Source organism: Pipistrellus kuhlii, unplaced genomic scaffold, assembly GCF_014108245.1.
Source record: "Pipistrellus kuhlii isolate mPipKuh1 unplaced genomic scaffold, mPipKuh1.p scaffold_m20_p_20, whole genome shotgun sequence".
Classification (NCBI taxonomy): Eukaryota; Metazoa; Chordata; class Mammalia; order Chiroptera; family Vespertilionidae; genus Pipistrellus; species Pipistrellus kuhlii.
This window is the reverse complement of record NW_023425516.1, coordinates 13,588,824-13,614,845: the sequence shown is the minus strand read 5'-3', so window position 1 is coordinate 13,614,845 and position 26,022 is coordinate 13,588,824. Positions and strand designations below refer to the sequence as shown.

Here is a 26,022-nt window from a genome sequence, read left to right as displayed (position 1 = left end):
AATCACGAAGGATGAACGCAGAAGGGCAGGTTAAAGGGAGAGACGAGACCCTTTGGGACCACCTGCCTGGCCTTTAACAACATGAGCCTGCCCTGGCTGGTTGGCTCAGTGGTTGGAGCGTAGTCCCACACACCGAAAGGTAGTGGGTTGGATTCAGGTCAGAGCACATACCTACGTTGAGGGTTACCTAGGTTGAGGGTTTGATCCCTGCTCAGGGCATGTATGGGAGGCAATCGATCCATGTTTCTCTCTCTGTGTCTGCCTTCCTTTCTCTTTAAAAATCAATAAAAACATAGTCTAGCTTCTTTCTCTATGCATGCCCACACCTTTCTCCATCTCCCTTTTCACAATCTTTTCCCCAGGGCATGCGTCTCTCTGTCTCTCTACCTCTCTCTCTCTCTCTCTCTCTCTCTCTCTCTCTCTCTCTCTCTCTCTGTCTCTCTCCTGAAATCCAAGGGCCCTTCTTTTGCTATAACTTGTTTCCGAGCCCGTTGCTTCTACAACTCACTTCTACCTCTGTGACTTTCTAAATAAAAAAACACCCCCCAAAGCAAAAACTTGAGCCTGGAGCCTCCTCTTCAGGAACAAAGAAAGGCTGGTGCAGAAAGAGCTCTGTGTATTTGAGGAGGTGAGAGTTCAAAGGGCACCTCAAATAGGCTATGAGCTGAGGGCATTGTTTTACAAAAGAGACTCAGGCACATGTGCCTGCTTTCTGGGGGGACCCCTGCCCCAGGTTATTTTATAAATTTTTTTTTTTATTAATTTTTTACAGAGAGGAATGGAGATAGAGAGGGATAGAGAATCAGAAACATCAATGAGAGAGAAATGTTGATTCAGCTGCCCTCTACACACTCCCCACTGGGGATGTGCCCGTGACCAAGGTACACGCCCTTGACCGGAATCGAACCTGGAACCCTTCAGTCCGCAAGCCGACGCTCTATCCACTGAGCCAAACCAATCAGGGCACACACACACACACCCCCGGGTCATTTTAGCTATGATAAGTGGATGTTCTCAGCCAGGTTTGGGGGCACAGGGGAGAAAGTTTGCCTGGCACCTCTCTGTGCACAGTATGTGGCCCACCACCCAGGGCTCAGGGTGCTGCCCTGGGGGTCAGGGTTGCAGAAACTCACTTGATCCCTCGTTCCCCAACAAGCTAGTTGTGGAGGCCGTGCCCCTCCTGCTGCTGGGTTCCTCGTTGGGTCCAGAGGTTTAGTATCCCTGGCATCCTCAGGCAGGAGGATTTGAGGGTGACCCCCATCACCACACCTGGCATGGCTTGTTTAACACCTGGAGGCAGGAACTGGGTGCTTCTCTTGAGCAGAGGTTGGCAAACGGTGGCCCAAGCGCCACATCGGCCCAGCCCGGCTGCTCCTATGAATGAAGTCGAATAGGAAAGGCCGTGCGCATTTGTTGACGGACTGTCTGTGGCTGCTTTCCTGCTGCAGGGACAGAATGCAGCAGCTGAGAGGAGGGAGGTATCCTCAGTGGCCCAGAAAACCGAGATGATTTACCACCTGGCCCTTCACAGGAAATACCATGGCAGCGCTGCTGTTCTCCTGCCCAGGAGAGTAAATGCATTTCTTTCACCCTGACCAGCGGTTCTCGGCGTGGGTGGTTTTGCCATCCTGGGGACATCTGGCAACGCCTGGAGACATGTTTGTTGTCATAAGTAGGGGCGTGAAGGCACAGGGGCTGACGTTGAGTAGGCAGAGGCCAGGGATGCGGCTCCACTTCCTACAGGGCGGCCCCCAACAAAGGGCTGTCTGGCCCCAAAGTCAATGGCACTGCCGTGGAGCCCCCGCTCTGGACCCATCACTCAGCATCCACTCTCCCCAGAGGCCCAGTGAAGGCACCTCTAAGCTGGCTGACCCGGTAACTTCTGGGAATAACCAGGTGACAGGAGAGGGCCCTGTCCTTGGCCAGAGAGTCTCTGTCCTCCACCCCAAAGGTGCTTGTCAGGTCCCTGCCCCCATAACCCACAGGGGTCAGTCTCTTGGTACCTTCGTTAGTTCTTGGGTGCGTCCTACCCATTTTGACCTGACACAGAACCCCCGGGGCCACCTTAGTGTAACTCAGCACACCAGTCAGAGACCAAACAACTTCCCGAAACACCAGCAGCTTTAATCCCCCAACCCAGCCTCCAGCAGGGCCCAGCTGGACAAGGAGCGACTCCCTCGCTCTGCACAACCCATGACCCACCCTTCTGCTCGCCTTCTCCGTTGGGGATGCAACGCCCTTCCGTCTTCAGTTCCCGGCGAGCGTGCCCGGGGGCACCTGGGACACGGAAGCAGCAGGCTCCTTTTCTTCCTCGTTCTCCGGCTCCATCTTCTCCCTCTCCCATCTCTGGGCACCCACCGCACAGTAGTACACAGCCTCGTCCTCAGGCTGCAGCTCGGAGATACTCAAGTACCCCGTGTTCTCGACCTCGTCTTTGGATCCAGAGAAGCGTGGAGGGACCTTGGGGCCGTGTTTCTTGTCCGAATGGGAGAAATATCTCAGCAAGAATCTGGGAGGGTGTCCGGGCCGCTGCTGGTACCAGTAGATGCTATAAATGCTGACATCATGGTCCCTGCTCAACGTGCAGGCCAGACGGATGGTGGTTCCAAGGTAGGAGGACACGGACGGTGGCTGATCCAGCACTGGCTGAGGGCCACAACCTGGGGACCGAGAAGAACATGGACACCCGGGGCAGGGCAGGGCAGCGCAAGGGAAGGGGCCCGCGGCTGTGAACTCTGGGGAGTTCTCACCTGTGAGGTAGGCGAGGAGCGCCAGCAGGACAGGAGCCCAGGACATGCTGCAGACGTGCCGAGCTCTGCCTCCTGAATTGTGCAGCCTCCACTCCTGGGGCTCTCTGGGGTCTGGGCAGCATCCTCCTCCACCCTCCCAGGGGTGGGGCCATTGCACACCCAGTTCCAGCCACCGGCATCCCAGACTTTCTTGGGTTTGCAGCATCAGTTAGGGGAATGGTCCCATGGCGGCCTTTGTGGCTATCGCCTTGTCCTCATACAAGCATTCAGGGAGGAAACACCTGCTGGGAGCTCACACTCCAGTGCCCAGCAGGCCAGCCTGCCAGCTTGGGTCCCTGAGGGAGACGGACCTCAGCGTCCCCTCGAGAAAGCCGGGCCCCACAGAAACAAGATTCTCTTGTCCAAAGTTACATGCCCGGTGAACTGGGAAGAGGACACATCCTGAAGGTGGTGGAACACCTGCTCTGAGCAACAGAAAATGTTGGGCCCTGATGGTGAGTGAGACACTGTTTCTGAGCACTCGCTACCCACAAACCTAGAGCGACTCTTCCCTCACCACGGTCCAACCCAGGCCTGGCCCCAGCCCTGCTGAGCGCGCCTCTCCACCACAGTCAGCCTAAGGGTCCACTGGAGCGCTGACCCGCTGTTCCCAGGGAGGCCTGTGTGGAGGGGCAGAGAGCCCTGGCAGAGCTGAGAACACTCCTGAGACGCTCCGGCTTCCTCCTGCCATGCAGAACGAACTCCGGAGCTGGGTTAAATGAGCGGGGGGGGGGGGGGGGGGGGGGTGCCGGGACTGGTTTGGCTCAATGGATAGAGCGTCGGCTTGGGGACTGAAGGGTCCCGGGTTCGATTCCGGTCAAGGGCATGTGCTTGGTTGCGGGCATGTCCCTGGTGGGGGGTGTGCAAGAGGCAGCTGATCGATGACTCTCTCTCATCGATGTTTCTAACTCTCTATCGCTCTCCCTTCCTTTCTGTATAAAATCAATAAAATATATTAAAAAGATAAATAAATGAGCGGTGGGGTTCTGGTTTTGCTTCTCTGCCAACTGATTGCACTACTTACCATAGTTCCAACCTAAGCCATGGCCTCTAGATACAACGGGGGTGGGGGGGGGCCTGGAGAACAGACCCTAGGGTGGCAGGGTGGAGGCCAGGGGGGATCAGAGTGGTGGCAGCCGAGGCAGAGAAAATTGATTGGATCTCAGATATGTTTTTAAGACAGTGATGGATAGCGAGTGAGGGGGGCAGGGGGGATCCAGAATGCTTCCAAGGCATAGGTTTTGAGCAACAAGGCAGATGGAGCTGCAGTTTTGGAGAGAGAGAGCCTGCCAAGGATTGGGCTCAGAATCAGAAGTTCTGTTTGAAAGGAAAATCTCATTGTGATTCTTAATTTTTTGGCATTTCCCAGCCTTCGTTTGACCATTGAACTTTTTTTTTTCTTTTCTTCTTCCAGATCATCTATCAGGGCTAAGATTCCAAAAGAAAAAGCAAGTTAGGAAAGTGGCTACAGGGCCCAAAGGAAATGTGTATATGCTATTGTTTAAAATATATTAAAATATGGTCATTTTTACGTAACCCTAGCGCTCTAACACACTCAAAAAACTACTTTTATTTTCCAGTTCATCTTCCAGACATATTTCACACAGTTCATTCATTCATTCATTCCACAAATGTTTATAGTATTGAAGGAAGCCTGCAATACACACCTGTAGTTTTATTTATTTTTAATTTTTTAATTTTTATTTTTTTATATATTTTATTGATTTTGTACAGAGAGTAAGGGAGAGAGATAGAGAGTTTGAAACATCGATGAGAGAGTCATCGATCAGCTGCCTCTTACACACCCCCTACTGGAGATATGCCCGCAACCAAGGTACATGCCCTTGACGGGAATCGAACCTGGGGCCGGTCAGTCCCCAAGCCGACGCTCTATCCACTGAGCCAAACCGGTCCCGGCCACACCTGTATTTTAATTATTGTAATTATTCACAGCATATATGCCTTCATGCTTATTATCCAGCTTTTTCATAATTATTGTCATGATGATTGTCATGATTGCTCCCCCATGGCGGGAAAGAATGCGAACCGCCTGGAGATTTGCCAAGACCGACTCCCAGGGCCGGAACGCACAAAGCGCGGAACCCAGGGAGGGAGACGTGCAGCGGCCGGAGGGCAGACGCGGGGACGCCAGCGGCTGCCGGACCCGGAAGAAGGGGTTGCAAGTGGCCGCCCCGCGGGGAGCGGGACTGAAGCGGGAGCCGCTCGGGGCTGCGGGTGAGAGGCCGGCGGCGGGCGCTGCGCTGGGCGGCTCCGGGGTGTGGGGAGCGCGGGCCTTTCTGGAGCAGGTTCCCCCGATGCTGGCGGGGCACCGAGGGCCGGGCCTCACGGCTGGAGAGCGGGTCCCGGCCGCGCTCTTTGAATTCTCTCCGCCTTTTCCCTGGAGGGGGTGGACCCCAGGGCCTCCTGTGGGAGTTCGGGGAGGTGCGATGGACCAGCGGTTAGCCAGGTGTGTCTGGAGGAGCCGGCGCTGCACTTAATTCCCTTCTTCATGGAACCCGCCTGCGGCTCTTCAGGTTGGGTCTGCTGGGCAGCAGCCGGGCCAGGGTTGGGCTCCACTCCACTCAAAGGCACGTTCTACTCGTAACCACCTGGGCCCCCATTCAGTCTTTTTTTAAAAAATATATTTTATTGTTTTTTTTTACAGAGAGGAAGGGAGAGGGATAGAGAGTTAGAAACATCGATGAGAGAGAAACATCAATCATCTGCCTCCTGCACACCCCTCACTGGGGATGTGCCCGAAACCAAGGTACATGCCCTTGACCGGAATCGAACCTGGGACCCCTCAGTCCGCAGGCCCAGGCTCTATCCACTGAGCCAAACCGGTTTTGGCCCCCACTCGGTCTTGAGGGCGTCCGGGAGTCCTCGGAGTTGCTCATTAGAGGCAGGAGAGTGCTTTAACTCGGACAAATGGACTAGGATCCAGGTGCGAAGGAAGGCAGCAGCCTTGTCTTCCCTGTTTCTCACTCAGCCCTTGGGAACAGCACGCGAGAAGTCAGGCCTCCGTGGATGAACGGCCAGGGAGCCCTGGGGTTCCTGGAGCCTTTGCAGAGGGCATCGGGCGCTAGTCTGAACCTCAGTTTCCTCGTGGTTTAAGAAGTTACACCATCAGCCGCGTAGTGTTGCTGGCAAGAGCTAATAAAGTGTGTAAAGCAATGGTGTGCATAGTACAGGGAAGGAGCTTAAGAAATGGTTGTTTCTTTCCCTCTTTTTTTCTGACGCGAAAAAAGTACAGGTATTCGGTGAGGTTACTAAGGAGGGAAATCCTAGCGCTCTATCTGCTGTTCAGACCACAGCTAGGCCTTCGCTCCCAAGCTCTGTCCACTTGTCTATAAGACACTGACAGGAAAAGACTTTCTCTAAAACAGTGTCTCCCGCTCTAGCTGGTTTGGCTCAGTGGATAGAGCTTCAGCCTGCGGACAGAAGGGTCCCAGGTTTGATTCCGGCCAAGGGCATATACCTGGGTTGCTGGGCTGATCCCCCAGTGGGGGGCGTGCAGGAGGCAGCCAATCAATGACACTCTCTCATCATTGATGTTTCTATCAGTCTCTCCCTCTTCCTTCCTCTCTAAAATCAATAAAGTATATTAAAAAACAAACAAACAAAAAACAGTGTCTCCCAGAGGACACATCCCGTTGTGGTATTGCCGGTGAGAGTTGACAGGGTAATAACAGGCTGGCCTGCTACTCCCTTGCACTTTCAGCCCTTCTAATTACAGCCTCAAGTTGGAGAGTTTGCTGTCAACAACCCCTTTAGCACTTGCTAATCTCCCTTTTAAAAATAAAAGGACAAGCATCAGGCTCAGCGCTCTGGCAGGCAACAAAATTAAACTTGATATACCACGTAGGTTACTGGAAAAGATCTGGTTCTGGCTGTTGATTACCACCGTTAGTTCCTTTGGGGCTATAACATTTCCCTTTTTTGTATTGATTTAAACTTTTAAAAAAAGCAAAACTTAAGTGAATAATAATGTTTGTTTTTTTTTTAAATAATAATGTTTTGCCAGTAAGGCAAAAAGCATTAGGATGGTAGCCCTAAAGCTCACAGACAGTTGGTTACAGTGTAAAGTGTTCCACCTGGCTAACGTGTTCCTGGGCTGAAGAAAATGCAAGGAGGCAAGTAGTCACTAGGGAGAGGAAGTCAGGTGTTGCTACTTGAGATCATTACCCAGATGGAGGGAAGGACACTTAGCATATTAGATTTTTATATAGATAGATTGATTTCAGAGAGGAAGAGAGAGATAAATTTATCAATGATGAGAGAGAATCATTGATTGGCTGCCCCCTGCACACTTCCGACTGGGGATCAAGCCCCAAACCCAGCCTTGTGCCTTGACCAGGAATCGAACTGTGACCTCCTGGTTCATAGGTCGATGCTCAACCACTGAGCCACACCAGCTGGGTGCTTGCTTTTTTTTTTTTTGAGTGAGTTTCCTTGTTAGCAAGCAGTATAGGTTCCATTGGAAGCATTGCTATTTTCTGTGTGTCTTTTTTTCTCTTTAGGAGTCAGCATTGACAGTAGTGTTGGGCAGCTGAACTTCTTCATCACCATTTCCCTGAAACTGGCGCCAACTTGAAGACAAGATGAAGACTGTGCTCATGGTTGCAGAAAAGCCATCTTTGGCCCAGTCCATTGCCAAAATCCTCTCCCGAGGTAGGGAAGACCGACCCTGGTGTCTCTCTGGCTTAGATCTGTAGGGGGGTCATTCCTATTTTACACAGCGCTTCTCTCTTTTCCAATGTGTGATCCAGCCTGCTGGGTGGACTCGGGTCAGGGCAGCAGGCATTCACGAGGCACCTCGGTGTTGGCCACTGCGGGATGCGTTTTCTGCCGCGGCCAGCGGGAGCCAGGGCTGGGGCTCCCAGAAGGCCCAGGCGCTGTTCGCAGCGTAGCAGCAGGTGCAGACAGGCCACTGGGACAGCGCTGTGCTGGCCAGGGTTGTGGGTCACAAGCGGCAGGAACCAGCCCTGGTAACTTACACCAAAAGGGAATTAATTTACTGGAAGAAGGAAGACACAGCCAGAGCCACACCCTGGTCTAAGTCTGATAAGACCATGCCACAGGCATCACCACAAGACCCTTGCCATTACCCAAGACCCCTGACTGCCACAGTTCAGCCTACAGCCTCATGCCACTCAAGAGCAGCTGCTAGCTGAGCCTTGGCCCTGGCCCTCCCAGGACAGCAGAGTGCTGGGAGACAGCCTCTGCCCTCACCCCCACTCTGGCTACTGAGGTGCCCGGTGCTACTTCCCCTCCTGTCTCTGACTTCCCTCAAAGAGGAAGGGTATTTGGGTGCTGGGGACCCAGTAATGGCGTACGTCCACCCTGACCTCCCCTTGCTCCCAAGGCTGAAGGAGGGAGAGACCTTGAGACACTGGGCTGAAGAGGAGGGTGGACCCCAGAGCAGTGCTTGGTCCCAGAGGCTGGGAAAGTTTGGCCGAGAGGCCATCAGTGGGGAGTGTCAGACGACACTGGGATTCACTTACTAGGAGGTTCCTGGGGACTTGAGTACAGATGAGAGGAGCCAGGCAGAAATCAAACCAAGAGTGAGCACAGAAATGCAGAGAAAGAGCCGCGAGGGTCTGCTCTTGAGAGTTCAGGGGGTGCTCCCGGCCCCCAGCCACCCGGGGCTCTGAGTGGTGAGCGCTCCGTGCTGGGTGGTTACCCCTGGTGCTTCCCTGTGACCGTGAGAGCCAGCACCTAGTTCCCCGTGGTGCCTGAGGACCCTCGCCGCTGACCGCTCTGGGGAGGGGGCTCCTCCGAGAGGCCCTCTCTGTGCTTCTCCACAGGGAACATGTCCTCGCACAAAGGGCTGAATGGCACATGCTCCGTGCACGAGTACACGGGGACCTTTGCCGGCCAGCCGGTCCGCTTCAAGATGACGTCCGTCTGTGGTCACGTGATGACCCTGGACTTCCTGGGTGAGTCCCCCACCCCCTGCCCACCCTCCATCCTACTGAGGGGAGCCCTGCATGGTGCTTCCCAGGGTCCAGTTGGAACCAGGGGAGGGTTCCAGGCACAGAGTCCTGCCGTCAGCAGGTCGTGGAGAAGTGACCTGGGGTCCCTGGGCGAGGCGCCCAGAAACTCAGGTTTCGGAGGTCAGCACCCGGGGATTCCCATTCCAGCAGCGCTTACTCACTGCATGCGCCGTGCACCCTCCTGTGCTGACTGGAGCCGGCGCCCACCTCAGGGGGCCTGGCCTGAGCAGGCCCTTGGGAGAGGGCTGCTGTTCCTGGTGACTGTCGCTGTTGTCCAGGGGTCACTTGGTGGCTGTCATCTTCCTCCTTGTTGTTGTTGTTGTTGTTATTATTATCCATCATCTTGGAATGGCCAGCATGAGTGTCACACGGGGGCGAGAGGCTGGGCTCTTAACCACGCTCTGCGGGCTCACAGGCTGGGACTGGGGCAGTGGCCGGGCCTCCGTGAGTTTCTGCCCCTCGTGTGAGAAATGAGTCCTGTGACAGGGCCACCCACTCCAGGACTGTCTGGACTGAACGTGGGTGGCAGTGATGATAGCTGCTTAGCAGGGCCGGGCACATAGCAAAGCCTGAATTTTACCACAGCTTGCAGTTGGGGAGCTGGGACTTGAACTTGGCTCTCTCTGACCCCAGGCAAGAAATGGGGGCTAAAGGAAAGCCCGAGCGCTGAACATGTGAGCACCAAGCCCTGAACAACGAAGTAGGTGGATGTGTCTCACATGAGGCGCAAAGAGGTTGATTCTCCCCTGGCATCAGCTGAGCGCCCATCGTGTGACCGGTCAATGCTGAGCGTGGGGAGAAGTCACGGCATCCAGGCTGGGAGAGAAGACGAGGGCATGTGTGGTGGCTCAGGCTCTGGCAGCGGCCCAGCCAGGAGTGGTGCTTCCGCCATAGGGGCTGTCCCGGAAGCCAGGCTAGAGCAGCGCCCTGCCCTCTGGGGTTCCCATGGGTGGCCGAGAAGGAAGGCCCTGGGCAAATCCTCTTTCTAGCCTTCCCCTCCCTGTTTGTGAGACAAGACCACAGTATGACCATCATGGCGGCCAAGCTCTGAGACACTGTGCCTGTGGTTTATAGGAAAGTACAACAAATGGGACAAAGTGGACCCCGCAGAGCTGTTCAGCCAGGCCCCGACGGAGAAGAAGGAAGCCAACCCCAAGCTGAACATGGTGAAGTTCCTGCAGGTGTGTGGGGCAGGCGGGCACGGGCACACCCTTCCTCCAGCTCCCTCCTCCTCCCCTTCCCTCTCCTCAACAGATGGTATTTGACCAGCCCTGGGGCAGGCCTCACAGCTTCTCTGGGAGCAGCCCCAGCTGACCCAGGACGCACCTTCCAGTCTTGCTCCTCCCCCCACTACACTGTCAGCCACCGGAATTAAAAAAAATAGTTTGGTGGTGGTAGTTGTTTTTCTAATTTTAAAACAAATGCATATGCATTATGGAAAATTAGAATATATAACTAAGTATAAAGAAGGAAAATTACTTATAATCACACTACCCAAGACAACCACTATTGGCATTTAGGGTTATTTCATTTCTGTCCTTTTTCTGTGCAATTTTCGGGTTAAGATCTTATTGCATTTTTAACATTTTTTTATCCACAAGAGTAGTTCTGAAGTAAATTCTTTTCTGACTGGCTAGGCCAGTCTAACTAGTTCTTCTGCTTAGCCTGGGCCCCTGCTCTGGGCACCAGGCACCTAAACAGCTGGTGGGGTGGGGAGAGGGGGAATGACTGCTCTGCTCCTGAGCTGGTGCGAGTGCCATGGGCACTGCAGGCTGGGCTGGGGGGGGGGGGGGTACTAGTGACCTGTGCTCCGTGGCAGGTGGAGGGCAAAGGCTGCGACTACATCGTGCTCTGGCTGGACTGCGACAAGGAAGGGGAGAACATCTGCTTCGAGGTGAGGGTAGCCCACTGTGGCCTCGCGTTTGGCCCTCCTGCCGTCTGCCCCAATCCACTCCTGGGCCCGGAGTAGGGATCCACTGCGTGGGCTTGAAAATGCCTTTTATGCTCCTTTATCCTGGAAATGATCCAGACACTGAAGTACATAGACTCTACTGCGGCTCCCGGAGTGTTTCCTCGCCTGCTGGGGCCGCTGTGTGCGCAGCGGTGGAAGGGCAGGTTTCTAGTGGATTTGAGTTCAGCGTGGGGCTGTCTCGAGGAGAGAGTTGGTTTTAGCATTTGGGCCTGTCGGCACCTCTCAGGGACCTTAGATCAAGGCTGGTTGACACCCGGCAGTCCTCCCCGTTTCCCGTGCCTCTTTCTTCTCGTCGCTCACCGTCAGCAGAATGCCCTGCCTCGGCCATGGTGCCCTCGCACTGGGTGCAGCTACCGGTGTCACCTTGTGCCCTCAGGCTGCGACTCTGTAGGTTGCCCTTCTGCCTCTGCACCCAGGGCCTGGCGTGTCTCAGGGGCACTCGGGGCACCCACCTTCCAGCACCCATCCCTTCCAGATACCCCTCCCCTGCTCATCCCCTCCTGGCTTGCTCCTCTGGGGGACCTTTGCGGCTGGGGGTAAAGAATGGTGGCAGCTCATGGGCCTTCTCCCTTCAGAACTGAAGCCACCTCTTCCCTGTAAGAAGCTGTATGCCAGGCTCCAGCATGACTCCCCTCCCACTGCACAGCCTTCTTAGTGCGTCTCCAGGACCCTGCTGTGCTGGGTCCCTGAGCCCCCACGGCCCCCGCAGGGAGGCCATCAGGGCCTCCCCACTCCTGCCCATTGCCTTTTCCTCTTCATCCGTTTTCCCTCCCTGTCTTTTCTCCGGTCTCTTAAAAATCCGCCCACTCCCCCTAGCACTCCCTCCTCTAGAAGGAGGCGACACGGTCAAGTGGGGTGATTTGGCACCTCTCAGTTCCCTGTGTCCTTGGCAGTAGCATCTCTCGGTTTGGTGAGGATGGAAGCAGGAGAGAGAGGGTGGCAGCTTGCAGGATGGTAATAGGAAGGGGTGTGTGGATAAGTTTGTAGACAAAAGGCAGGAAGACATGTGGCTGGAGTATGCGGAGAGGCGGAGGCTTCTGGAAGGGGGGAGAGACAGAGGAGAGTCTGGCTAGAGCGGAGAGGGGATCGCACACGTGGCGGGAGGCTGAGTCCCGGAGAGGAGCTGGGCCGCCGTGGGGTGAGGGCGGGAGGTGGAGACGTGGGCGTTGGGCGGGACCGCAGCCAGCGCCTCCCGCAGGTGTTGGACGCCGTGCTGCCCGCCATGAACCCGGCCCGCGGGGGCGAGAAGACGGTGTTCCGGGCCAGGTTCAGCTCCATCACCGACACCGACATCTTTAGCGCCATGGCCCGCCTGGGCGAGCCTGACCACAACGAGGCGCTCTCGGTGGACGCCCGGCAGGAGCTGGACCTGCGCATCGGCTGCGCCTTCACCAGGTGTCGGGGGGCCCCCGTGGCCGAGCCCTCCCCGGCTGGTCCCACCCTTGGTTCCTGGGCCTGATCAGCCACCCCAATGGTCATCATTTTAAAATCCCTAGAGATAACTGTCTAAGTAGACCACCGCATGAAAAGCAGTGTCTTGAGGGGAGGGGGAGGGGATGGAATGTCATAGAGGGGCTTCCTGGCCTGGCGTGGTCAGATGTCTGCTCTTCTTTCCCACCTTCTCTGTCACGTGTGCACTCACACCTCCCTGGCCCCGTGCTGAGCATGTCCTCTGACCCTCTCTCCTGAGCCGGGAGCAGCCAGCCACCTTGGCCGCCTCCCTGCACCAACCAGCTAACCCATCCCAGACCCCCACCGGGACTGAATGATGGTTTCCTGAGCAAATGCATGACTGAAAGACCTTTCTCTCCCCACCCCTCCTTGTAGGTTTCAGACTAAGTACTTCCAGGGGAAATACGGCGACTTGGACAGCTCGCTCATCTCCTTCGGGCCTTGTCAGACCCCTACCCTGGGCTTCTGCGTGGAGAGACATGACAAAATCCAGTCCTTCAAACCAGAGACCTACTGGGTGCTGCAGGCCAAGGTTCTCCTTCCCTTCTCTGTTGCCGCTGGGTCTCTTCAGGTGTGGGTGTGGATTCTGAGAGTTCCCATCATCATCCCTGTCACCATCATAGTCCTACTGGCCTCTGAGGTCGAGGGCACAATTGTGGAGAGCAGTCCAAAGGGAGGAGGCCAGAGAGGGGTCTGCAGGGCCCGAGGGAGGGAGCTCAGCTTTCATGGAGAGGCAGGGGAAGGCTCGGCCTGGACGCACTGAATTTTAATAACTGGGAATGAACTCGGCTTTGGTGGGGCGGGGTGAGGTCATCCCTTGGGGCCATCAGCTGCCACAGTCATATCCAAGGACTGACTTCAAACTTTTAAGGTTTTGGAATCCCTTCTCCAAATAGACTCCATTGAAGCTTCTTGTAAGATTTAAATTGTTGGTTTTTAAAAAAATTGAGTTTAGAGAAGAAGAGAGAGAGAAATATCAATGCTGAGAGAGAATCATAGATTGGCGGCCTCCTACCCTCCCCACACTGTGGATTGAGCTCGCAACCCAGGCATATGCTCTGACTGGGAATCGAACTGATGACCTCTTGGCTCCTGGGTAGATACTTAACCGCTGAGCCACACTGGGCGCTTCTCCTAAGATTTAGAACATAATGCAGAGCTGCTCCAGTTGACATGGGCCAGGGGCGCCAGGGTGAGGCCACACCTTGTGGTGGCCAGGCACTAGGACATGGCAGGGAGGGTGTGAGAGGTGGTGGCTCAGACACTCCGTAAGGACACAGCCTCAGCTTTGTGCTCTCCGCGTGAGACCATCTGCCTAATCTCAGGGCGGGGGCAGCTGTTACTTTATTTTCTTTTTTTTTCTTTTTCTTTTTTTAACATATTTTATTAATTTTTTACAGAGAGGAAGGGAGAGAGATAGAGAGCTAGAAACGTCGATGAGAGAGAAACATCAACCAGCTGCCTCTTGCACATCCCCCACTGGGGATGTGCCCGCAATCAAGGTACATGCCCTTGACCGGAATCGAACCTGGGACCTTTCAGTCCACAGACCGACGCTCTACCACTGAGCCAAACCGGTTTCGGCTGTTACTTTATTTTCTTTATTCACCTTTCGAGGGAGGGTGGGAAAGAGAGAGAAAGAAACACCAATGTGAGGGCCTCTTGCACGCCCCCTCCCAGGGATCCAGCCCTGACGAATTGAACTGGCAACCTTTCGGTGCCTGCGATGAGCCCAGCCCGCTGGGCATGTCGGGCCAGGGCATGGCTGTGAGCCCAGCCCGCTGGGCATGTCGGGCCAGGGCACGGCTGTGAGGCTTCAGGGCCATTTGGCTCCCAGGCAAGGACCAGCTTCACCCGCCCCAGTTCTCTTCTCTGGCAGCAGATTCACCTGGCTCCCTGCCTTTTGTCCTTCCTGCAGGTTATCGCTGACAAAGACAGATCCCTCCTTTTGGACTGGGACCGCGTGCGAGTGTTCGACCGGGAGATCGCGCAGATGTTCTTGAACATGACCAAGCTGGAGAAGGAAGCCCAGGTGGGCCTGCTCCTCCCGCACCTGACCCCTCTGCCTGGGTCAGGGTAGGAGCGGGATACCTCCGGCCGGAGGAGTGGCTTCTGACCGAGGTCACGCCTTTCTCCCCGTCTCTGAAAATGACGTTTTGGGAAAAGAGCAGTTACGCACGCACTCGCACTGGGATAGTTCTGCCCCCTGCAGTAACTGCAGCGCGCTGTGCGCGCTGTGCGTGTGCTCTGTATTGTGCACTGCCCCACTCCCTGACCCGCCAGGCCCCTTCCACGCTTCCCTTTCCGCGTGACCCTGTGGGCATCATCTCCTCTGGCAGGACTCAGTTTCACCCAGACATCCCTTTTCTGTGACGTCTAAAGCTGACGACTCCAGAGAGCACATGTGCATGGCCATGAGCCTGCCCAAGGCCTAGCACAGACGGGTCTGAGCCCAATGCCAGTCAGCTCCCATGGCCTTGGTGGGGCTGTTTGTTCCTCGGGGTTTTATGAATTGGAAGGACATTAGCAAGGAGGTGATGCCACGTGGAAAGGGGCTGGCTTCAGTGGGGGTGGGAGTCAGGGGGGCCCAGGGCATTGCAGCAAATGCCCTGCAGCTGTGACAGCTGCCAGAGCCTCTGAGGGGCCTTCTCTTGGCCTCCTCGGGCCTCCGTAGGTGACTGTGCAGGTGACTCAGGCTTCCAGAACTTCTAAAGCTGTTCTGTGCCTTGATTACATTCCTGTACTAGAGACACCATTGCTGCTGTCTCAGGCTCTCGGCCTAGCGATCCAGCGTTCATGGTTGCACATGACACGCTAGCCTCAAAGTTCACCCCACTCTGTCTGTCTGGAGTCAGAGGGCCCTGTCCCGGCCATGTCTACATGGAATTCAGGGATGTGCTTCCGGGTTGAGTTGTTTGTGCCAAAGGCTTCTGACAGCTTCTGACAGCTGTTCAGCTTAGAGTTTGAAAGAAATCGCTCACCAGAATTATATTTAAACTGCACGGTGTTACAAAAGTTTCCAAATAGTTACCAATATTTTTAAAATTATGAGGTTTTTATATTAAAAGCCTGATTTCCGCTTTGACAAATCAGAAGATAGAGCAGAACTAGCCGGCCCGTGGAGCGCCCAGGCTCACGGAGGGGCAAGCAGCTGCCCCGAGACAGCTGTATCCCGGCCTCCTGCCGGCCCCAGGGCCGCGCCGACGCCGGCTGCCGGCTGGTTTTGAATTTGCAGCTCCTTCTCTTCCCTTTTCCCCATCCCTCCAGTTTTTCTCTCTCCCTAGAAAATTCTTTAGAAAATTAGCATTTTTCTTTTTTCCTTCCTGGGCCTGAATAAATATTCAAGTCGTAAGTGCACTGTGAGGAGGGAACTTGAGGCCATATGCATGAAACCAGACCCCTTGCCCACCTCTCCTGATTCTGCTTTGCTGTCTTGCTCCTTCCCCTGCCCCCATCACTGAGTCTGCTCTGTTTCCAGGTGGAAGCCACAAGCAAAAAGGAGAAGGCCAAGCAGCGGCCCCTGGCCCTGAACACCGTGGAGATGCTCCGTGTGGCCAGCTCCTCCCTGGGTACGAGGGAGTGTCTAAAAGAGAAGGCGTGCCGCCACCCCGTTCAGCCCCAGGGGGCCTGGGGGTGTGGACAGTGCCAGCATTTCCCCTCTGTCCACCTGTGCCAGCGTGCACCCCTCCCACGTGCTCCCCTGTGCCCGCACCCTCTTTCCGTTCGAAGTTACCCGAGGCTTCGAGGGAACTGAGATTCCATTTCACAGGATTGTTGGTTAACACCAGCAGCTTCTCTGAATTTGTGTGGGGAAAACACACACTGTGTCATTTTTACTAAATGTCTGAGGAGCCCGGATGGGATTGAACATGGTAAGGCCGTCAGCAGGGCCACCCACGAAGCAGGCCCCGTGCCCCTCAGAAGCGTTAAACCATGGAGTTCAAGCTCCAGGTACAAACTCTGGTCCAAATCCCAGCTCATCACATCCTTCCTGTCCCTGAGCTTCCAGTTCCTCATGAGAAAAGGGGGTGACCATAGCGAGTACCTAGCTCTCGGTTGTTGTAAGGATTAAGTGATTGAAATAGCGCATCCTAACCATAGCAGTGGTGATGGCGGTCACCACCGGAGAGGGGCATGCTGACTTCAGCGTCCCAGAGCAGCTTCCCCACTGCAGGGAGAGGTCAAGACCCCGCTCTCCTGCCCGGAGCAGGTGTGTGTGGTCTGTCTGAGCCCTGTTTCCATAGCAGCAAGAAGGGGGCTGGGCTGGAGAGTTGGCCTCCGGAAACCATGAGCAGCGTGCTCCCGAGTGTGTTCAGGGGTCCTTGGAGGGCAGCGATGACACTGAGTGACTGTAGCCGAGCGCCAGCCTCTACTGATCAGGGAGGAGCAGGAAGGCGAGCCTCCCGGTGGCCCCGGAGTGCTGGGAGGACAGAAACGTCCCTCCTCACGCCGGAGGGCGGGCGGGCGTGTGCTAATTCTGTCTCGGCAAAGCCATCAGCAGGCCCTGAGGGGTGTGGTTCCAGCAAGGGGGTGAGGCAGGCCGTCTGAAGGCCTACCAACGTCAGGAGGGTGACGGCTCCCTGTCCTGCGTCCGTCCTCAGGTTGAGGACCTCAGCCTTGGATGTGGCACAGGAACTCTGGGCCTTGCCTGCTCAGGTTCATTGTCACCCCCAGGAGGCCCTGTCCGCCTTCGGGGGAACCTGAGGGCCCTGGCATTCCAGGCCCACGGAGCCTCCTGTCTCTCGCAGGCATGGGGCCGCAGCACGCCATGCAGACCGCCGAGCGGCTCTACACCCAGGGCTACATCAGCTACCCGCGCACCGAGACCACCCACTACCCCGAGAACTTCGACCTGAAGGGCCCTCTGCGGCAGCAGGCCAACCACCCCTACTGGGCCGACACGGTGAGCAGAGCCAGGCCCTGCCCGCACCCCCTCCTCCAGCCCCGCATACACCCTGTTGCCAAGGTCTGGGGCCCCAGCTCAGGACTGGCCAGATCCAGGACTGGCAGCAGCTCCCTGCAGGTGGGCGGGCAGCCATGCCCAGACTCACGCTCTGCTTGGTGTCTCTCCCGCAGGTGAAGCAGTTGCTAGCAGAAGGTATCAACCGGCCACGGAAAGGTCACGATGCTGGCGACCATCCCCCCATCACCCCCATGAGGTCTGCCACCGAGGCCGAATTAGGTATCAGGTGATTCCCGCCCCCACCATTCTCACACTCGCATTCATGCACACTAGAGCACACACACACACACACTCCAAGCTTTGGGGGAGGGGAGGGTAACATAGTACTTGTACATGGTGGGGGGCCCCAGTGGCAATGTGGGGACTCCCTCCTGCCCCCATCTGCGGCATAGGAGGTCACCTGAAAGTGGGCTCCCTCCCTAGGGACAGGACAGGAGTGCGTGGTGAGAGCAGTGTGTCTCGGTGCAGGTGCGGGCCCTTTGTGGGCGACCCTCAGGCAGGAGGTGGCAGGGGAGGTGGTGGGTGGGTGGCTGTGGACAGGACAGGATGACCCTGAGGCAGAGTGACAGGCTCAGTCACCGGGCCGGTGCAGTGCTGGTGGCCACATGCCAGGAGAGGGCAGAGGGCGGGGAGCCATGTGGGTGGAGGCAGAAGCTGTTGTGTGGAGTGATGGTGGCCTGTCACCAGAGAGGGACAGGCCACGTGCCTGAACAGCATCCACCGGGAGGCAGGCGGGAGACGGGAGCCACGGCTGTGAAGGAGCCGCCAGGGACCAGGAGACTCGCTTTCCCCGCTGTGCACTCCTCGTTTCTCCGCATCCTGTGGCTCTGCTGCCTGAGCAGGAGCCGGGGGCGGGGGGCCCTAGAGCCCCAGTCCTGGCCGGTGACCAGCGCCTGTGCTTCCGCAGGGAGCGAGGCGTGGCGGCTGTACGAGTACATCACCAGGCACTTCATCGCCACGGTGAGCTATGACTGCAAGTACCTCCAGAACACCATCTCCTTCCGGATCGGGCCCGAGCACTTCACCTGCACCGTGAAGACCGTGCTCTCGCCAGGTAACCCGCAGGCCGGGCCTCGCTCCTCCTCGCCCCCACGGCGAGATGCGGGGGCAGGCCCGGGGTCTGAGGCTGCGCCCTGTCTCCAGGCTTTACGGAGATCATGCCCTGGCAGAGCGTGCCCCTGGAGGAGAGCCTGCCCACCTGCCAGAGGGGCGACGCCTTCCCCGTGGGCGAGGTGAAGCTGCTGGAGAAGCAGACGAGCCCCCCTGACTACCTGACGGAGGCCGAGCTCATCACGCTCATGGAGAAGCACGGCATTGGTGGGTGCGCCCCCCGGGACCCGCCCGGAAGCAGTGCTTCCAGCGCCGCCCACGCGGGAATGGCAGGTGGTGCGGTGCCCGGCTCGGTGCTGGCTGGACCCCGGGGGCCCGCAGTCCGAGGGGCGTGTCTGCAGCCGAGGGACACGAGGGCCTCGCTGTGCGTTGCAGGGACGGACGCCAGCATCCCCGTGCACATCAACAACATCTGCCAGCGCAACTACGTGGTGGTGGAGAGCGGGCGGCGGCTCAAGCCCACCAACCTGGGCATCGTCCTGGTGCACGGCTACTACAAGATCGGTGCGTTCCGCCCTGGCGCTCCCGGGCTGCAGCTCTCCTCTGTCAGCCCAGAGCCTCCCACCAAAGCCCTGCGGGAACACACACGCACACACACACACACACACCCGCACACCCGCTCGGCGAGGGCTCTCCCCACAGACCAGCCACCAGCCCGGCCCGATCCTCACTGCAGTGCTGGCTGCTCGGTCCCCGCGAGGCTCGAGGGATGGAGATGTGGGCCGGCACTGCCAGGAGCACCTGGGATGTGTTCTAGAGACGGGATTTTGTGGGTGGGAAATAGGAAAGGTGTGGGGGTGGGGGTGGGGGTCAGCCGCGCGCCGGCACTGCCCCCGGGACCGGGAGCCCCGGGGCGCTCACACGCTGCCCCCCCAGACGCGGAGCTGGTGCTGCCCACCATCCGCAGCGCCGTGGAGAGGCAGCTAAACCTCATCGCCCAGGGCAAGGCCGACTTCCGCCAGGTCCTCAGCCACACCCTGGACATCTTCAAGAGGAAGTTCCACTACTTCGTGGACTCCATCGCAGGTAAGGTCTGCCTCTGCCCCGCCCTGGCTCAGGGCTGCCCCGCTCGGGGTGCCACGTGCCCCCAGGAGAGACCGGCCCCAGACCTGGGCTCCAGGCCTGTGTTGAAGGATGGGGGGGGTGATGAGTCAGGATTAAAGGCCAGTGTATTAACACCACACGCAGCCTGCGTGCTGTGCTCCATGGGTGGAGTGTCAGACTGTGCACCAAGGGGTCCCGGGTTCGATTCCTGGTGAAGGGCACACATCTTAGTTGCAGGTTCATTCCCCGCCTCCAGTCGATCTCTCTCACCTCGATGTACCCCTCTCTCCCCTTCCTGCCCTGCCTTCCATTCTCTCTGAAAAGCACTGGAAACAAATGTCCTCGGTGACACATGGGGCAGCCCTCTGCCGTCACTGACACGGAAACCCCACCGCCCTCAGGGCCAGGGCTGTTTCCACGCCCGGATCCTCTGCCTCCTGCGGTGGCCTGCCCTGCCGCCCCCGTGGCACCTGCAGGGAGTGACCCTCCCGACCGCTTCCTTTCAGGCATGGACGAGCTGATGGAGGTGTCCTTTTCGCCTCTGGCAGCCACAGGCAAGCCCCTCTCCCGCTGCGGGAAGTGCCACCGGTTCATGAAGTACATCCAGGTAGGTGGCGGCTGAGGGCCGTGCCCGCTCCTGCGGGCCTGCCGTGCCCTGTGCACAGACCCGGGCAAGTCTTGTCCCCTCTGAAGGCCCCCCTTCCCCTCAGTCATACAATGTATTCTTTGTCCCATTGCCACCCAGGGATGACTGAGAGGCCTGGAGCAGCCTAGCCAGCAGACACCAGTGTCCCTAGGACCCTGAGCACATCAGCTGTTAGGCCACTTAAACACGTGTCACATGTCTGTGTTTCCTGTCCACACGTCCTTGCTGCCATGGGCATTAACATACATGCTGGGATTTTACTATAGAACTGCCTTTCTTCATGCTTAGAGCAAGTGGCCTGAGACTCGTGGCCTGGGTCCTTGCCTAGCAACGCATTACACGTTATGTAATATATGTCAGGTATTACGTATTGCACATGGCATATTCTGTATGTGTATTGAGTCTGTACATATGTTACACGTCACACACCATGTACATGTGTGTGATGTTTTATGCGTTAGTTGTGTATTACCTAGGACTTGCTGTGTGTTATACGTTAGGTGTTACATCTATGATTCTCTGTTATAGGGGGAGTGAGGGTGGGCTGGAGAGTCAGCTGGCCCAGCCCCCTGTGCCTCTCTCTCCCCTGCCATTGCCGCAGGCCAAGCCGAGTCGCCTGCACTGCTCCCACTGCGACGAGACCTACACCCTCCCCCAGAACGGCACCATCAAGCTCTACAAGGAGCTGCGGTGCCCGCTGGACGACTTCGAGCTGGTCCTGTGGTCCTCCGGCTCCCGGGGCAAGAGCTACCCGCTGTGCCCCTATTGCTACAACCACCCGCCCTTCCGGGACATGAAGAAAGGTGGGCCTCTCCCTGGCCCGCTCCCGCCCGCTGGCTGCCCCGCCCCCGGCTGTGGTCTCCTCCGCACCACTCCCTGCCCGACACCACGCTGGCCTCTGGGCGTCCCTACCCTGGGCCGTCCATGCCACTGGCGCTAAGATAGGCGTCAGCCAGACCGCCGGCCACTCTCTCGTCCTAACTGTGCCGGTGACTGGTGAGCTCACTCAGGGTCTGGCCGTGGTGGCCGCGCCCTCTCCCGGGCTGGGTGAGCGGGAGGATGCAGCGGGTGGGGGTGCCCTCAGTCAGCACCCTCAGAGTTCTCCGTCCCCATGCTTCTCCTGGAGAAGGGAGAGCATGTGTCCAGGTGGGGCTGAGACCGAGCCGGGAGCCTGAGGAGGGCCTGGGCCTCGGTGCTCACCCTCAGCTGTGCTGGCTCCTTACCACCTCACCCAGGCCCCGGTGTCATCACCCCACAGCACAGACAGGAGCGAGACCCAGCGAGAGGGAGGCACCCGCCCACATCCCAGCGGTTCTGGGGGCCTCAGGGTCTTCGTTTACCCCTCCTGGCTCAGGCCTGGCCTGAGGGGCAGACACAGGCTCGTCCCTGCCCTCCAGCACTTCCGGGGCAGCCGGTGGCCCCTGTGGCCACTAGAAGGAGGGCCGCACAGAGTGGCCTATGACAGGCTGCGGAAGCCAGGTGAAGGCAGGGCCTGACTGGAGGCCTCCAGGAAGGCCAGAGGAGATGACCTGAGCCCACAGAGGGGACCTCAACGGGTGAGGGGTTCCCGACGAGCAGAGCCCGGGAGCGCTCCCGGCCCAGGCCAGCGAGCACAGCCGAGAGGCGCGCTTCACTGGGACGTGGGGGCGCTGGACTGCGAAGCACTGAGAGGCCGGGAGGGTGGGCATCCCCGGGGGACCGTCCGCTGTGCCTCACTGGCTGCCCTCTCCCCACCAGGCATGGGCTGCAACGAGTGCACGCACCCCACCTGCCAGCACTCCCTGAGCATGCTGGGCATCGGCCAGTGCGTGGAGTGCGAGGGCGGCGTGCTGGTGCTGGACCCCACCTCGGGCCCCAAGTGGAAGGTGGCCTGCAACAAGTGCAACGTGGTGGCACACTGCTTCGAGAACGCCCACCGCGTGCGGGTGTCCCCCGAGACCTGCAGCTCCTGCGAGGCCGCCCTGCTCGACGTGGACTTCAGCAAGGCCAAGTCCCCGCGCCCGGGCGACGAGACGCAGCACACGGGCTGCATGTTCTGCGACCCCGTCTTCCAGGAGCTCGTGGAGCTGCGGCACGCCGCCTCCTGCCACCCCATGCACCGGGGCGGGCCCAGGAGGCAGGGCCGGGGGCGGGCCCAGGGCCGCCGGCCCGCCGGGAAGCCCGGCGCCAGGCGGCCCAAGGACAAGATGTCAGCCCTGGCCGCCTACTTTGTCTGACGGCCCCGTTGTCCCTCCCCCGGGCTCCGGGCGGCTGTCCTGTGGGCCACAGAGATCATTAAAATGGAATCTGTCTTCTCCAGAGCAAGCAGCTGGGGACCTTCTGCTGGTGTCAGGGTTGCTGTGTCCTCCCCACCCATCTCCTCCTCACCCCTCCTATCCCTGTCCCCTTGCCTCTCCCTTCGCTGCTCTGCAGAAGCCTCCTAAGTGCCTGCTCTTCCCACACCCAGCGGTGCCTGGAGGGAGGATACCTTTGTGCCCGGCAGGAGGTGCCCCGATGCCTGTTGGGAGAGGCAGGCCGGGAGGGAGGGACCCGGGAGGTCAGGCTGGGAGAGGTGCTCTCTGGCCCCAGCCCTGTGAGGGTGACACCCCACACTCCAGGCTCAGCAAGACCCCACTTCTACTGTATTTATCTGACTTTAACCTTGCCCACACAAACAGCTTTCTTCTGGCATAATTGTTAATATATTATGCCAGAAGAAAGCTGTTTGTGTGGGCAAGTCATTCACCACTTCAAGCAACCACAAGTAAAACAATTATATATATATATTTACTGTTGGAGTAAACAAACGAGAGCTGGGCCCTGGCCGGTGTGGTTCAGTGGTTGGAGAGTTAGCCCAAGCACTGAAAGGTCACAGGTTCATTTCCTGGTCAGGGGCATGTCCTGGGTTGCAGATTTGTGTGTGGGAGACAGTCAGTCAGTGTTCCTCTCCCTCTCTCTCTCTCTCTCTCTCCTCTCCCTTCCTCCCTTCCCTCTTCAATATGTTCTCAAAAAAATCAATGGAAAAAGTATCCTCAGTGAGGATTAACAAAGAGAGCTGGGAGCCCTGGCCAGTGTGGCTCAGAGTGTCGTCCTGGCACCAAAGGTCACCGATATGATTCCTGGTCATGGCACATGCCCTGGTTTCAGGTTCGGTACCCAGTCCAGGTGTGTACAGGAGACAACTGATAAAGTTTCTCACATTGGTGTTTTTCTCTTCCTCTCCCTCTCTCTAAAAAAAAAAAAAAAAATGTAAACATATTTTAAAAAATAAGATGACCACGGGGGCTTTGCAAAGCTGTCTTACTCCTGGGACTCTAAAAGAACACGCAGAAGTGCGGGGCTGTGGGTGTGCTCAAGGCTGTGCACATGCTCAGAGAGGTCTGAGAAGGCGCAGAGTTCTCACTGCTGGCTGAGCCGGTGTCTCCAAAGGTAAGGAGTGAAGGCTGTGCCAGAGTTTCCAGCTGCCTGGCTGAGAGTTGAAAACTTGATGCAATATGCTCATAGAACCCCTCGGCAAAGACTGGTGACTTCTTGATTCCAGGTTGTTCATGAAATCTCTATCAATAGTTGATCGCCAAGTAACGGAGAAGGAACTATGTGGTCACACACAATACTAATACAGTAGAAAATTCGTTTAGAAAAGGCAGTAGTTTAGAAATAACTACAAAAAAATAGCAAAAATTGTAAATCAAGGGGTGGGGAGAGAATCTGATTCTCGGAGTTGCCTTATTTATACTAATAAAAGGGTAATATGCTAATTAGACTGAACATCTTTCCAGACAAAGCCACGGTGGCAGAGTCTGAGGCAGAAGTGGTTAGGGGTGATCAGGCCAGCAGGGGAGCAGTTGGGGGCCGGCCAGGCTGGCAGGGGGGCAGTTAGGGAGTGGCAGGCCAGCAGTAAGGGGGCAGCCAGGCCGGCAGGGGGGCAGCTAGGGGTGGCCAGGCCAGCTGAGGGGCAGTTAGGGGGCTATCAGGCCAGCAAGCAGAGGCAGTTAGGGGTGATCAGACAGGCAGGCAGGTGAGCGGTTAGGAGCCAGAGGTCCCACAGGGATCATGCCTAAACTGGCAGTCGGACATCTCCTGAGAAATCCAGATTGGAGAGAGTGCAGGCCAGGCTGAGGGACCCCCACCCATGCATGAATTTCATGCACCGGGCCTCTAGTTATATAATAAATGCCCAGTTTACAACAACAACAAAAGTAAGAGACTTGCAAGGAGTAAAGAAAGCAAAGCTCTGTGCAGAAAAGAGTTGGCATAGCGGGACAGACAGCTTTCCTCAGGAAGGTCTGCCAGCTAGATTGGTCCTTGGCTAAGTCTGGGAACTTGACCTCGGAAGGGACGCTTCACTCTTGGTCTGTGGAATCCCTCTTTTCTTCTGGACTTCGTGAGTTTAGGTGTGTGCGAGGCAGAGGGTGCCTAAAGGACTGGTCACAGTCTCTGGTGAGCTTCCCTGGCAGACAGCGTTTCCCGCGTTTTCACAAGCTGCAGCTGAGGACGTAGTGTCCCTGTGTGACTCCATTGGGACAGAATTCTAGAAAGCTCCTGCCTGGTTTCCTCTGGACCTCCCTTCATGCATCTCCCTTCCCCTTTGCTTACTTTGCTCGGGGCTTTTACTGTAGTAAATCGTAGCAATGACTATGACTGTTTACTGAGTTCAGTGATTCCTCCTAGAGAATCACAGAACCTGGGGGCCCTAATCCCCCAACACAGGCTGGTACATAAGAAAAAAAATAACCAATACACACTGTTCCTGAGAAAAGTCCAGCACTGGACTTATTAGCAGCTAATTTAAATATGTTCAATGAGTTAAAGAAGATACTTTTTTTCCCTTTTAAAATATATTTTTATTGATTTTAGAGAGGAAGGGCGAGGTGGGGAGAGAGAGAAGCATCAATAATGAGAATCATCATCAGCCGCCTCCTGCACACCCCACACTGGGGATCGAGCCTGCAACCTGGGCATGTGCCCCGACTGGGAATCAAACCTGATTTCCTGGTTCATAGCTCGATGCTCAGCCACTAAGCCACGCCGCCAGGCAAGGAAATCATATTTAAAGAACCAAATGATAGTATGAGTATTACGTTTCTCCAAGTAGAAAATAAAATAAATATAAAAGAGAACCAAATAGAATTTCTAAAGATGAAAAATACAGTAACAACAGAAATTCAACACAGGGGCTTTTATTCATTCCCCAGGGCTGCTGTAACAAAAGCACTACAAACAGCGTAAAATAACAGCAATGCATTATTCCACACTTCTGAATGACTGGTCACTGTGACGCTCACTGCAGTGGCCAACCAGCCTGATTGGGGCCCCTCCCCCCCACCCCTGGCCAGCCCCGCCCCCAATCAGCCTACTACCCTGGCTGGGGGCAGGCTCAGCAGGCCAACCTTCCCCATCCCCTCCCCTTGGCCGTTCACAAATTTGTGCACTGGGCCTGTAGTTATTAATATATGACAAACTTTGGCCATTTCCCCCCCAGAGACCTATAAGGACATTCTATAGTGACAAAAGGGTCCATCCTTCAAGAAGATAATGACACACACTTTCCAATTAACCAGAGACCTCCAAAATATGCAAACCAAGCTGACAGAATGGAAGAGAGAAACAGAGCCCTCGACAATAATAGCTGGATGCTTCACGACTCAATTTTCATTCGTGGAGAGAGTGTTATTTCCTGTGATGCTCACTCAAAACAGCCCTGTAGGTGAGCAGAGGGGGGGCTGTGACCCACATGTCATGGTTCAGGCCCTGAAGCTTAGATTTAGTGACTTGCCCAGAGTTGTAACTTCAGAACTGATCTAAAAGGGCCTTGTCTGCCAAAACCGGTTTGGCTCAGTGGATAGAGCATCGGCCTGGGGACTGAAAGGTCCTGGGGACTGAAAGGTCCCGGGTTCGATTCCGGTCAAGGGCATGTACCTTGGTTGCGGGCACATCCCCAGTGGGGGGTGTGCAAGAGGCAGCTGATTGATGACTCTCTCTCATCGATGTTTCTAACTCTCTGTCCCTCTTCCTCTCTGTGAGAAATCAAAATATATTTTTTAAAATAAATAAAAAGAGCCTTGTCCTGT

At 56.7% G+C, this 26,022-nt stretch overlaps 2 protein-coding genes across 4 annotated transcripts; one reads left to right on the top strand and one right to left on the bottom strand.

The window, feature by feature from the left end:
• Window positions 1–2,111: 2,111 nt before the first annotated feature.
• On the bottom strand, window positions 2,112–3,357 carry LOC118725426 (immunoglobulin iota chain). The gene is made up of 2 exons (XM_036449240.2): window positions 2,751–3,357; window positions 2,112–2,660 (listed from the first exon to the last, which is right to left on the bottom strand). Exons 1-2 carry the CDS (start codon window positions 2,953–2,955, stop codon window positions 2,248–2,250), a joined length of 618 nt encoding a protein of 205 aa, XP_036305133.1. The 5' UTR covers window positions 2,956–3,357; the 3' UTR covers window positions 2,112–2,247.
• A 1,568-nt stretch (window positions 3,358–4,925) lies between these two features.
• Window positions 4,926–22,292, top strand: TOP3B (DNA topoisomerase III beta). Of its 3 annotated transcripts, none has more exons than XM_036449400.2 (18): window positions 4,926–5,024; window positions 7,310–7,460; window positions 8,597–8,728; window positions 9,860–9,966; window positions 10,605–10,679; window positions 11,956–12,152; window positions 12,585–12,741; window positions 14,128–14,241; window positions 15,688–15,778; window positions 16,958–17,112; window positions 17,286–17,391; window positions 18,080–18,226; window positions 18,316–18,489; window positions 18,658–18,786; window positions 19,159–19,308; window positions 19,833–19,933; window positions 20,574–20,775; window positions 21,710–22,292. In XM_036449400.2, the coding sequence occupies exons 2-18, from the start codon at window positions 7,391–7,393 to the stop codon at window positions 22,186–22,188; spliced, it is 2,586 nt and encodes an 861-aa protein (XP_036305293.1). In that variant the 5' UTR covers window positions 4,926–5,024; window positions 7,310–7,390; the 3' UTR covers window positions 22,189–22,292. The 3 variants fall into 3 exon arrangements, with proteins under 3 accessions (XP_036305293.1, XP_036305295.1, XP_036305297.1); XM_036449402.2 differs by lacking the exon at window positions 4,926–5,024 and adding an exon at window positions 6,435–6,456; XM_036449404.2 differs by lacking the exons at window positions 4,926–5,024; window positions 7,310–7,460; window positions 8,597–8,728; window positions 9,860–9,966; window positions 10,605–10,679 and adding an exon at window positions 11,327–11,411.
• The last annotated feature ends 3,730 nt before the right edge of the window (window positions 22,293–26,022 follow it).